Raw genomic sequence first — 12,697 nt, 5'->3', positions numbered from 1 at the left:
ACTTGCTTATGAATATCTGGACAAGTGTGATATATATGTACACTCTTTGCACTACGGCTGAAAGCAGTCTCTTGCCGCCTGCAAGTTTTTGTAGTGTGGCCAAATGACTGGCAGTTGTAACATCTGGTGACCAAATTAAATGAATTTAGCTGATAGGACATTATTCCAATATAAATTCTTCCCTGATTTATCAAATATTTATATATGCAACTGGACACCTCGATTATCCAGTTTTTGTTTTGTTTATCCAAAAGTTCTGGCTCTATCTCTGTTCTGTCTACATTCATATAGCTCAAGTTTCTCTCATATATATCATTCAAAAGCTCCTCTGTGTTTATTCCTTCATCAACATCATAGATAATTATTTTTGGACTCAGTTTTTTAGTCTTCGAAAATGAAACACCCAAATGCCGAATCCATTCATTTTTCTTTATCTCATCGATATCCTTTTCAGTCTCTGATTCCAGTATAATACCTCTTTCTACTAGTTGTCATACCTTCGGAACCCTAACAGTTTTCAGCATTCCTGACATTGCTCTACCAACAGCCAGTTGAACATCCTTACTGCTTTTTAGCCTCAAGTCTTCTTTTGCTTTAATGACAAGCGTGTGACCGCCACCTGTACATTTTTCTTTAGGTTTTTCATTACCATTTTGATATATATGCTTCTCTTCTCCTTGAACCACATTGCTGTACAGACTTTTACCTACCTGCAAATTCTCACTCCCCATTGCTTTATGAAATGATATTTTTTGCAAGTTACGCACCTGTCCTTCGTATGTCATAACCATCCCTTGCAGACAAGGCACCCTCTCCTTCAAAATTTCATTTTGGACACCCAGCTGTATGGCCACATTTTCTAATGTACCCCATCTCAACAGAATTTCTGCTATCACAGTTCTGTTTACGCTGTTGTCTTAAGAGGAATTCTTTGCAGATTACTTCTAAGCAAATTAGTAAATTCGTGACTGGACATACTTGACCAGTTTTCTCTGGCCAAGTTTCTTCCTTTCGTTCACACTCCAATCCCTGTCTAGTCTCTTCAGACTCAGTCTGGGCTGAAATTTTTGTTTTTATCCTCAATTTGAGGGGACATCTGGATCGGAGATGCAAGACTCTGCACACTACTTACTTCCTCTAAATTAATATTGCAGATTAAATGCCGTTCATCATCCATTAAGGAAAGATCTAAAGCAACATTTTGTTTCACTCTTTCAAGTGACCCAGCCTCATGTGCATGATACATCCTTTTTCTAGTCATGCTTCTTGTATTCATCTTTATCCCATGTAACTTATTCTCACAGTGCCTCCATAGCCAGGTGGGCAGAAGCAGCAGTTCGTAGCACACATTTCTTGATTAAACTGGGGTTCGAGTTCATGACCACCGCATATCCCCCCGGAGCAATATGCCATTAGTTGCTAATGCTCCTAAAACCAAACAACAAACAAAAAAACTTATTCTCACTCATATCAGCAGTTCCCACCAAACTGTCCTGCTCTACATTCACTAGTTTATTTCCCTTCTTAGTAGTCAATCTCTGAGAATCTATGCTATCATTGTTGGCTTTATCTTGAAAAGTCGATGGACTGTTGCCCAGGACAGCCCCAGAGACTACTTCCACCCAATCTGTTACTTACGTTTCAATGTCAGCACTGATCTCCGATTTGTTCCCTGATTAACAGCCAACTTTTTCCACTTGGCATTACTAAAATGCAAAATGGAATGATATTAGTATTAGCAATGGTTACATGGTGCAAGGAAGCCTATGGCTTATACTGCACCAGCCAAAAAAATAAAATAAAATAAAATAATAATAATAATAAATAAAATAAAGTAACAATAAGAAGAAAATTTAAAAAAATAAATAATAAGAGAAAAGGAAATAGACAACCTGTGAGTTTCTCTTCTCCTATAGAAATCCAGCTGAACTTTGAATTTCCCCAAACTGTCAGCCTCTACCACCCATGTAGGTAACTTATTCCAGTAATTTATTACTCGCTGGCTAAAATAAAACTTCCTGCAATCCAGTTTAAACATCTTACCATGTAACTTGATGGCCTCTGGTTCTAAAATCATTTATAACCGTGAAAATTTTGTCCTCATTCATTTTACTTATGCCTCTCAGAGCCTTGAACACCTCAATCAAGTCTCCTCTAAGGTGCCTAGTTTCCAAGCTCTGCAACCCACATATTCGAAGCCTTTCGTCATATGGATGCCCTTTTGCCGATCTCACCAGGCAAGTTACCCATCTTTGGACCCTTACAAGAAGCCAAATGTCTTTCTTTAGATGCAGTCTCCATACTTGAAGACAGTATTCCAAGTGTGGTCTAACAATAGCCTTATATAATGGGATTATGAAGTCCTTATCTCTACTAGCAATTGTTCGATAAATCATCGATAGGACACCATGGGCCTTCCTTGCAACTTGTCTACAATGCTCGGAGAACTTCGAGTCTAACTGTATCGTAGTACCCAAGTCCCTTTCCTCCACTACTGGCTTTAGTTCAATTCCACCAAGCGTAATAATACCTTACACTTTGCCAGATAAAAGCATAGCTACCATTTTTCTGACCATCACTGAAGTCTATCTAGGTCACTCTGAAGAAGCTTTGCTTGGTGGTGATCATTAACTACTCTACCAAACTTTACATCATCTGCAAATTTAGACATCACGCCCTCTATCCCTTCATCGATATCATTTATGAAAATCAAAAACAACAGTGGTCCTAATACCTTGGGGAACTGCACTTTTTACATCAAATTCAAACTGAAGAATAATCATTTATCACAACCCCTGCCTCCTGCCTTGAAGCCATCCATCTAAGGATTTTCCCTGTGATTCCAACCTGTTCCAGCTTAGAAAGTAACCACTCATGTGGGACTGAGTCAAATGCTTTGCTGAAATGCAAATAAACTATGTCGAAATTATTCCCTAAACTCAGCTCTTGAGTGACCCTGTCAAAATAGCTAACCAGACTAGTTAAACATGATTTTCCCTTTACAAGTTTGGTCTAACAATATGCTGAGTTATCCTAAATGATCCTGAATTCCATCCTTTGTCTTCATGATTTTCTTTAATACTGAATTTAGACCGACTGGCTGGTTATTTCCCGCTTCTCTTAGAACCACCCTTATGCTGTTCACCATCCATTAAGGAAAGATCTAAAGCAACATTTTGTTTCACTCTTTCAAGTGAAATACTTATAAATATTGGAAATATTGTAAAATTTCCAATATTATAAATATTGGAAATACACTGGGACTTTTCCAATCCAATGGAATCACTCCCAAGTCCAGTGATTCTCTTATAATTAGCCTCTGGTTCAATGCACTCACTTGCCACCTCCCTTAAGATTATAGGGTATATGCCATCAACCCCAGGAGCCTTACTGGCCTGTATGCTTGAAAAGTTTCACATGTGAAGTACATGTGAAATTTAATTTAAAATAGCATGCCCCAAACTAGAGCAGCAAAGCAACGGGCACAAACTGGCAGGAGTGCTGTGACTCAGGGGAGAACTGAGGTGGGGGGGCAATTCTCCAACGCATCACAGCCTAAAAAAATGTGCAACTTGTGAAATATTTGCCAATCTCTCTGGAACGGAGCATGATATTGCCATGGGGGTTGTCTTTGTGTTTGCGCGATGTAAGGAGTGTAAGGAAATCAGGCGACAACTTAGCATTGTTATGGGCCTATATGAGAGTTTGAAGGACAGGGTGGATGCCCTCGAAGGATCTAAATTGAGGGGCCCATCAAGCTCTCAGCTGCCCACATCAAAACCAAAGCTTGCACTTGGTCATCATGCAACACAGCGGCAACCCCCAAAGCAGAATGCGCTGGTCCCACAGGAACTAGTAGTTGTTGGTGACTCTATTGTCAGGGAAACGGGGAACATGCTTTGTAAAAAGGATAGGTGGAACAGGACCAGGGTATGTCTGCCAGGGGCAAAGGTTGATGACGTTGTAGAGCAGATATCATCTTTTGAGGACACAAAAGGTGATATAGTTGTACATGTTGGCACTAATGATATTAAGAGTAGGAGACCGGCAGAATTACTTAACAAGTACAGGTCACTGTTGAACAAAAGCCGAGAATTAGGGTTGAATTTGAAAGTGTCTGCAATTCTGCCCAGACACGATAGGAGGGAGTATGTGATCAGAGCCTTGTCGATCAATTCGGCCCTGGAAAGATTGTGCAAGGCTCAAGGGATAGAATTTTTTTCAGCCTGGTCTGTACTTGTTAACAGGAGAGACTGCTTCTACAGGGATGGGATACACTTAAATAGAAAGGATGCAAGAATATTTGCGGATGCTATCGAGGCAGTGTTAGGTGGGTCTGAAAACTGATATCTTGGGGGAATCAAGGACTAATAGTTTAACAGTAGCCGCAGGTAGAGGGGGCGCCTCCGTAGCCAGGTGGGAAGGAACAGCAGTGCGTAGCACGCTTCTTGATTAGACCGGGGTTCGAGCCCGTCACCACCAAATACGGAGGATGCGGAAAGGTCAAGGAATGACCACCGCATATCATGGAGCAATATGGCCTTAGTTGCTAATGCTCCTGAAAACCAAATAACAACAACAACAACAGCAGCAGGTAGAGGTGAAGGTGATTCTTGCACAACTTCTATTAGATTAAGTAGCGACCTGGAGCGAGGGATGTTGGAGGTTTCAGGTACGGATGGCAGTCATCATGAAATAGGTGGGTATATGAGATGTGTTAGGGTGAATAGGAATAGGAGCATGTATGCTTGCATATATACCAATTCTAGAAGTAGAGTAAATAAATTTGATGAATTTGAAGTGTTGGTCAAGACATCAAAGGCGGATATTGTTGGGATAGCAGAGATGTGGTGTCACACAGGAATGCAGAACTGGAATTTGGAGAGTACAATGTGTACAGAAAGGATAGACAGGATAGAAAGGGAGGTGGTATTATGCTGTTAATTAAGAAAACATAAAATCAAAAGAAGTGCACCCAGTTGATATAGATGAACAGTGCACTGTTGAGTCAGTTTGGTGTGACATAAGCACTGAGAAACTTATGTCAAAAATAAGAGTAGGAGTGTGTTATAGGACTAATGACTCGAATGAGTACAATGAACAGTTGTACAGAGAAATAGAGTGGGCTAGTAAATCAGAATGTCTTATAATGGGGGATTTTAACTTCCCATATATTGATTGGAACTTGTGGGTTAGTCATTCACACACTAGTCAGACTTTTGTGGATTTATTGGATGATTGTTTTCTGCAGCGGCATGTTCGAGAGGCAACCAGAACGAGTAATACTCTTGATCTGGTTATCAGCAATGATCATTCATGTATTAAGAATTTGCAGATAAACGTGGCACTGGTCACAATGTACTGATGTGGGATTTACTTAAAGATTTAATTACCATCAGGGGTAAAGGAAAGGGTTTTTGCTTCCGTAAAGTACAGTGGTCTCAGACAGTTTTTAAATTCTGTACAGTGGGATCAACTGACAATGTTACCAACAGTAAATTCTAAGTGGGAAGCATTCAAGGAATTAATCGTGGAAGCTACTAAAAGTTTCATACCTATTAAGAAATATTGTTCAAGGTTTAGGCCTAAATGGTTATCTAATGAACTAATGAGACTCATAACAGGGAAGAAAAATGCATGGGATGCATATAAATTATCAAGCGACTCAGAAGCCTACGGCAGATATAAGCTAGTCTGTAATCAGGTCACAAAGGAGGTTAGGCAGGCGAAGGCAGATTACGAGAAATCCGTGGCAAAAGATGCTAAGAAAAACAGCAAGGATTTCTTTGCTTATATAAACTCTAAAAGGAAAAGGATGAATCTGATTGGTCCATTTGACATCGATGGTTCGACTGTTGATGATCCTGCTCAGATAGCAAACAAACAATGAGTATTTTGCATCTACATTCACACATGAGGAGTTATTAAGGTTTGAAAATGGCAGAAATTGTAGCAGGGTGCTTAATGATTTTGTAATAACTGAGAGCAAAGTGGAGGAGAAATTGTTGAAGTTAAACTTAAGAAAAGCACCTGGGGTGGATGGGATCTATCCAGTTATATTAAAGGAGGTGGCAAAGCAACTAAGCTAACCCTTAGCCATAATTATGAGAGCATCCTTGGACTCGGGGGAGGTTCCCACGGACTGGAGATGTGCAAATGTATCCCCAATTCACAAAGGGGGATCGAAGGGTGACACGAGTAATTACAGTCCAGTTAGTTTAACTTCTGTTCTGGGTAAAATAATGGGATCACTGGTTAAAGATGCATTGCAGGATCATCTAGACAAGACTGCAGCAATAATTCAGACACAACATGGGTTTGTTAAGGGAAAGTCTTGTCTGACAAATTTGATAGGATATTATGATGTGGTTACAAAGGAACTGGATGCAAAAAATAATTTTGATATCATATATTTGGATTTCAGGAAAGCTTTTGACACTGTTGCGCATGGAAGACTATTGTACAAATTGGAGCAGAATGGTATTAAGGGTAAGTTGCTACAATGGATAAAAGGATGAAGTGGGAGAAGACAGGGGGTGGTAATCAGTGGGCGCTGCTCTTTGTGGACTAATGTTATTAGTGGAGTCCCACAGGGTTCGGTGTTGGGTCCACTGCTGTTTTGTATATTTATCAATGATATTGATGAAGGTATATCAGGCTTAATGTCGAAGTTTGCAGATGATACAAAGGTGGGCAGGGTTGTTAATGATAGTAATGGCAGTGTGCTACTGCAACAGGGATCTAGATAATTTGGGCAGATGAGCTAAAAAGGTGGCAACTGAAGTTTAACCTTGACAGATGCAAAGTACTGCATATGGGTAGAAGTAACCCCAGAGAAACGTACCAACTATGTGGTACTACACTTAAGGTGGTAGAAAATGAAAAAGACCTAGGAGTAATTGTGCAGTCAGATATGAAGTTTTCTGAGCAATGTAGACAGGCTGCAAGGGCAGGTCATGGGGTTTTGTCAATGATATATAGGAATTTTGCTAGCAGGGAAAAGGAGGTGATTGTCCCTCTGTATAAGGCATTGGTCAGGCCACACCTTGAGTACTGCGTGCAGGTCTGGAGGCCTCATTTTAGGAAGGATGTAGATTTACTTGAGCGTGTACAGAGAAGGGCAACAAGATTGGTGAGGGGAATGAAGGGATCCTCTTACCAAGGAAGAGACTCCTTGGTAAGTGGCTAGTCTCCAGCCACTGCAAATTGCAGTGGCTGGAGACTAGGCACCTGCACGGTGATCTGATTGAGGTGTATAAGGCCTTGAATGGGTTGAGCACACTGAATTCTGATGGGATCCTTCCACTTGTTCAGATTACGAACCTAAGGGGACATAAATTCAAATTAAGAAAGGACAGATGTAGAATAGATGCACGGAAATTTGCCTTTAGCCAGCGGGTGGTTGATTGCTGGAACAAACTTCCATCTGTCGTTGTGGAAGTTGATAGGTTGAATAAATTTAAGGAGGAACTGGACAAGCATTTGGAGAGAATGGTGTGATTTTTTTTTTTTTTTTTTTTTAGCTGATGCTACATAAGCTCATACACTTGCTTTCTTGCATCACATGCCACTACTACTACTACTACTACTACATGGAAAAGTTACAGAGCAATAAAAAGTACTGACGCCTATAACAAATTGATCTGTAATAAAGCCACAGAAAAGGTTATGCTGGCAAAGGCAGATTATGAGATATCACTGAGAAAGAGAGCAAAGAGTAGGAATGAGGAATTCTTCACATATATGTAAAGACATATAAATGCAAAGAAGAGAAGGACAAACCAGATTGAACCCTTATGTAATGGACGTGGAATAGTATTAGATACCCCAGCTGAAGTTGCAGATGAACTCAACAGCTACTTTGCATCAATATTTACAGAAGAAACATCCTTTGTGTCAATGAGAAACTATGGGAGTGAAGTTGAAAAAAATCTAATTAATGATGTTGAAATTTCACATGTTTATGGCTGAATATGTCCCACCATACGAGACTGTAAATCAAACATACTACACTGAAGTTCCGACAAAGCTGCATGAAAAAATTCAAAGGAATTGACCTGAATTGCAGCACACTTTGATGCTCCAAGACAATTTGCCAGCACTTGTGCGCTGTTTGAAGGTTTCTGGCCAAAAACAAATCCCTGTGTATGAACATGCACCATACTCAGCAGACACTACTAGCCCTTTGTGACTTTTTTTCTTCCCTAACCTGAAAAGTGCACTTAAGGGAACCAATTTTTAGTCAATCGACAACACTAAAAAAAAAAAAAAAAAAAAAGTGTTAAGGGCTTACAGTAGATTACCTCCAGAAATATTTCTTTGCTTGGAAGAAACATATGGAACAGTGTTTGCAAGGCCAATGCAATTATTCTGAGGGGGATAACTTGTAAGGTACGAAATATTTCATTATATTTATTTTATTGCACGTCTCATTTAATAACCACACCTTGTACTCAAAACCACTAGACCAGATGGAAGGTAGGGTATGTGGGTGTTGATAGCCACCTATTAACAGTTACCCCAAACACTTCCCACAACCATATTTGATCCCACAATACTAATTAAAGGAAACAAATGTTAACAAGAAACATGTTAAGAAAAAAAATTCCAAAATCATTAGCATGTCAGCAAACATTCTAGTGAATACTAAGCAATGTAGTATCAGCATATATACGATTTCTATTGCTGTTTTCTGTGGTTGGCTTATTGTTTTAAATCTGATCTTAATTTTCACTCAGATCCTGTCAGTGAAATAATTAATATTGGGATGAAATCCTTTATTCCACATTCCAACCATAAAATCTTTATTTTTAGTAAATGAAAGAGCAACAAGGCTCAGTATTTCCAATAAAATATTTATTGGAAAACATTGGTTTCCAGTTTTGTGCCAAGGCTGTCCAAGGTAAGAAGATAGAATATTACAATTGTCTTGTATTCAAATCTCCAGCTTCATTTTCTCTCTACACTAAAGCTCGTATCAGTTTATCAATTCAAACTCTAATTTGAACATGATATAAAACTTACTTCTTGTCCAAATGTAGCCAAGCATTCTTGCCAAAACTATTAGTTGTGACTTCTGTCCATCTGTACTCTCACCTCTGTTGCAACTTGATGGTTCTATTGCATCCTCAGCTAAAGATAAAGTCAACTTACTAGTATCCTACTTTTCTTCTAACTCTTATTTTGATGATTTTGGTGAACCACCATGTCAAATCCATTCCACACAGTGCCTACCCTGGACCACAAATTCAAATTACATGGGAAGAGGTTTAGACTAGATTGCAGAGGTTGCCTCTGCAGGTAGTTGATGTGACAGTTTGAAGAAATACAAAGGTCAACTGGATAGTTACCTACATTGTTTATTTTCCATTGCAGCAACCTGTGGCTTCCCTGCACCATATTGCTAATACTAATATACCTGCTATAGGGATGCTGTTGTTAGCACTATAATTGTTTCAATTTTTTACTGTTGTGTAACGTTATTAATAACATTACACAACAGTAAAAAATAAAATGTTTACTAAGGGTTAGAGTTGTTTAGAATCGCATGTTATGCTGTAACATGTAAAACAAAATATCCTTGATTTTTCCCTTACCGATATCAAAATATAGCCATGCACATTTTTAACAATCAAAAACCTCTATAGTATTTCATTTAAACTATGAAATTATTACACTTATCCCTTATTTACATATAGTGCATCATTGCATTTTGTCATCTATTAAGAGAATTGCTGATCTGTACAGCATTATAATCTATTTAATAGATAAGTGATGAAGAAATTTGTTTGATACTATATGCTGCTGTTATTTCATTACTAGGTTCATCTGGCTATCCTGGACCAAGTTCACTCAACTGAATTGGATCATATAATTGATCCAAGCACTGAAAATGAGTCATTCTTTCAACAACCAAGTGATGTTCGTAACGAATACTGTGATAACTGTCTAGAAATCTGTGGAATTGGAGACAGCAGCCCATATGTATATAATGATACTTTATTCATAAAATTAATGGTAACTATTTTTTTTTTAGAGTAGAATTTATTAAAATTTATTTTGTCTTGCTCAATTTTTGTTGTCTGCTGAATTAAGATAACAAAAATGCACGCACACTGCATGCCACCTTGAACCAACACTTACACACCTTAGAATTCATTTCTGTGCTCTGTTCAAGTTGTTTTAGCATAATTTGGCAAAGTGTGATCAGTCATCAGTATTATCCAAATTATCTGCTTATGCTTTCATACTGGTGGACCTGTGAGTAACTCTGGGCTTATTCTCCAAAGAAATTGGTGAAGATCTAGTATGCTGATGCCTCAACTAGCATTCTATATTTAGTTCACTTATGGCTAGTGTATAATGTTGTGCCCTTTAACATGTAACATTAAAGAACACAAGATGGAATAAAGACTGCAGAATAGCAATATTTATTCCAATATCAACAGTCTTTATGATCAGTATAGACTGTGCTATACTGGTCATAAAGCCAGTAAAACGCCAATGTTTTTTATAAGATTGTTATACTATCTTATACTAAGAGTTAAGGGTAACTTTATTCATAAAATTAATGGTAACTATTTTTTTTTAGAGTAGAATTTATTAAAATTTATTTTGTCTTGCTCAATTTTCATTGTCAATCTTATACTAAGGTTATTTAGAATCCCATGCTACTATACTGTAATATAATAGAGAATATGTAAAACAAAATGTCCTTAATTTTTAGCCCATCAAAATATAGCTATGAAATGAGAAATAAGGTTGTCTCATGAAGTATATGTTAAGTTTAAGATGAGTAGTAAAATTGCTCACTTTCTAAATGGAAGCTTCTCTCATCACTTGAGTATATTTCAGCATTTACTGGTGCTTCATCAGGGAGTGGCACGAAGACCCCTCCACTCTAAAAATGTATTGTGATATCAACAGGAAAACCTCAGTTGATGAAAATCACTGAGGTTATCCTGTTGATATCACAATACATTTTCAGAGTGGAAAGATCTTCATGTATATCCATTATATATGATGTGAACAACGTATTTCTGCATTTATTTTTTGAAAAAATTCAGTCAGTTGATTAAAATATAAATCATTAGTCTATTTAATATAATAGAACAGGAACTATACACAAGGCTCTCTGTAGTCCTAGTTCTTATTCATTTTAAAAATATATGCTGTTATTTATACTCACAATTTTATTATTATTTGTATGCTGTAATATTAATCTTATGCAAGAGATTTTTTCATCAGAAAATTCATTCAGTCTTTTTTCTTTTAAATAGTGTGACAGTACTGAATTGGAAAGCAGGATGAGGGTGCTTGAGAGTGGTGCTAGCTTTACATGGAAATTGGGATCTTTTGTAGGTCAAGAAAATGGAGTTTTTTTGTGGATGGTGGACTTCTATAGTCTTTGGAGAGTAATTCATGGTATCATTCCCAACTTATGGAGTCCTCCATTCTATACTGGAAGACCAGGTTTTAAGTTAAGAGTGCAGCTTACAGAAGGCTCTGTTAAGGACTTGCAATTCAATTGCTGTATATGGCTGATAAAAGGGGAATTTGATTATCTGCTACAATGGCCTTTCAATCATCAAGTATGCCATTATTGTTCTTAAATTTGTTATACGTCCATTATTTTATCAATATTTTAATTACTTACCAAAGATTATTTTACCTCATATTATTAAACGTTATACAGGGTGTCTCAAAAATATTGGTACAAACGTTTAGGGGAGGTAGGTAACATCTAAAGGAATGTGAATCGCTTAGGAACCCATAACCGGAAACGTCACCGTAAGTTGGTAGATGGCGCTGTTCATCAGTTCGCGAGAGGGAAAATTTCAATGTTTTGTTCACGGATGAGGCTTATTTCACTCAGGAAGGCTTATTCAATCAGCACAATGCTCATGTGTGGGCTCACAACAACCCACATGGTGTGCGCCCCCATGCGGAACAACATCGCTTCGCAATAAATGTGTGGGCAGGTATGGTCGGTGACTGCTTAGTCGGCCCATACCTGTTACCATCCCGCATGAACTCCACTAAATATCGAATCTTTCTTGAACAAGTTCTACTAGGGTTACTTGATGATGTTCCAGCAAATGTGAGACGCAACATTTGGTTTCAACATGATGGGGCGCCTGCCCATTATGGAAGGTGTGTTTGTGACCATTAGAACAGGCGTTTTGGGCGTCGATGGATTGGCCGTGGTGGACAAGTTGCCTAGCTCCCACGCTCACCTGATTTATCGAGCCTTGATTTCTTTCTGTGGGGGCCCTCAAATCTATTGTGTATAAATCGCCTGTGGAGACGGAAATGGATCTCGTGGCGAGACTCTGCGCTGCTGCTACTGTCAAAGAAACTCCAGGTGTGTTCGATCGTGTCCGCCAATCCATGCTGCGTTGGTGTCACACATGCATCGCGTCTCATGGTGGAACCTTCGAGCATCTGTTATAACATCATGAAATGCATCCATTTCATACTCCATTGTTAATATTATGTCAAATAAATGTTTGCTGCTAATTACTGTCTTGTGTCATTTCTGCTTCTTGTGCCTCTGCTACTACTTTCCCGTGACGTTTCTGATTATGGGTTCCTATGCGATTCACATTCCTTTAGATGTTATCTACCTCCCCTAAACGTTTGTACCAATATTTTTGAGACACCCTGTATAATTAATTTTTGCAGAACATGTCAGCTA

General features: G+C 38.4%; 1 protein-coding gene across 1 annotated transcript in view; it reads left to right on the top strand.

The window, feature by feature from the left end:
- LOC150086631 (TNF receptor-associated factor 3-like) overlaps positions 1-11,612 on the top strand; it is a 214,147-nt gene extending 202,535 nt beyond the window's left edge. Inside the window, exons 14-15 of the mRNA XM_090372210.1 lie at positions 9,823-10,017; positions 11,280-11,612. Of these exons, the coding sequence (XP_090228336.1) occupies positions 9,823-10,017; positions 11,280-11,612 (528 nt within the window). The remainder of the gene's footprint in view (positions 1-9,822; positions 10,018-11,279) is intronic.
- Positions 11,613-12,697: the final 1,085 nt, after the last annotated feature.

This window comes from Mastigoproctus giganteus, chromosome 4 (assembly GCF_048544385.1).
Source record: "Mastigoproctus giganteus isolate SK-2022 chromosome 4, ASM4854438v1, whole genome shotgun sequence".
Lineage (NCBI taxonomy): Eukaryota > Metazoa > Arthropoda > Arachnida > Uropygi > Thelyphonidae > Mastigoproctus > Mastigoproctus giganteus.
This window is presented reverse-complemented; position numbering and strand designations above follow the sequence as displayed.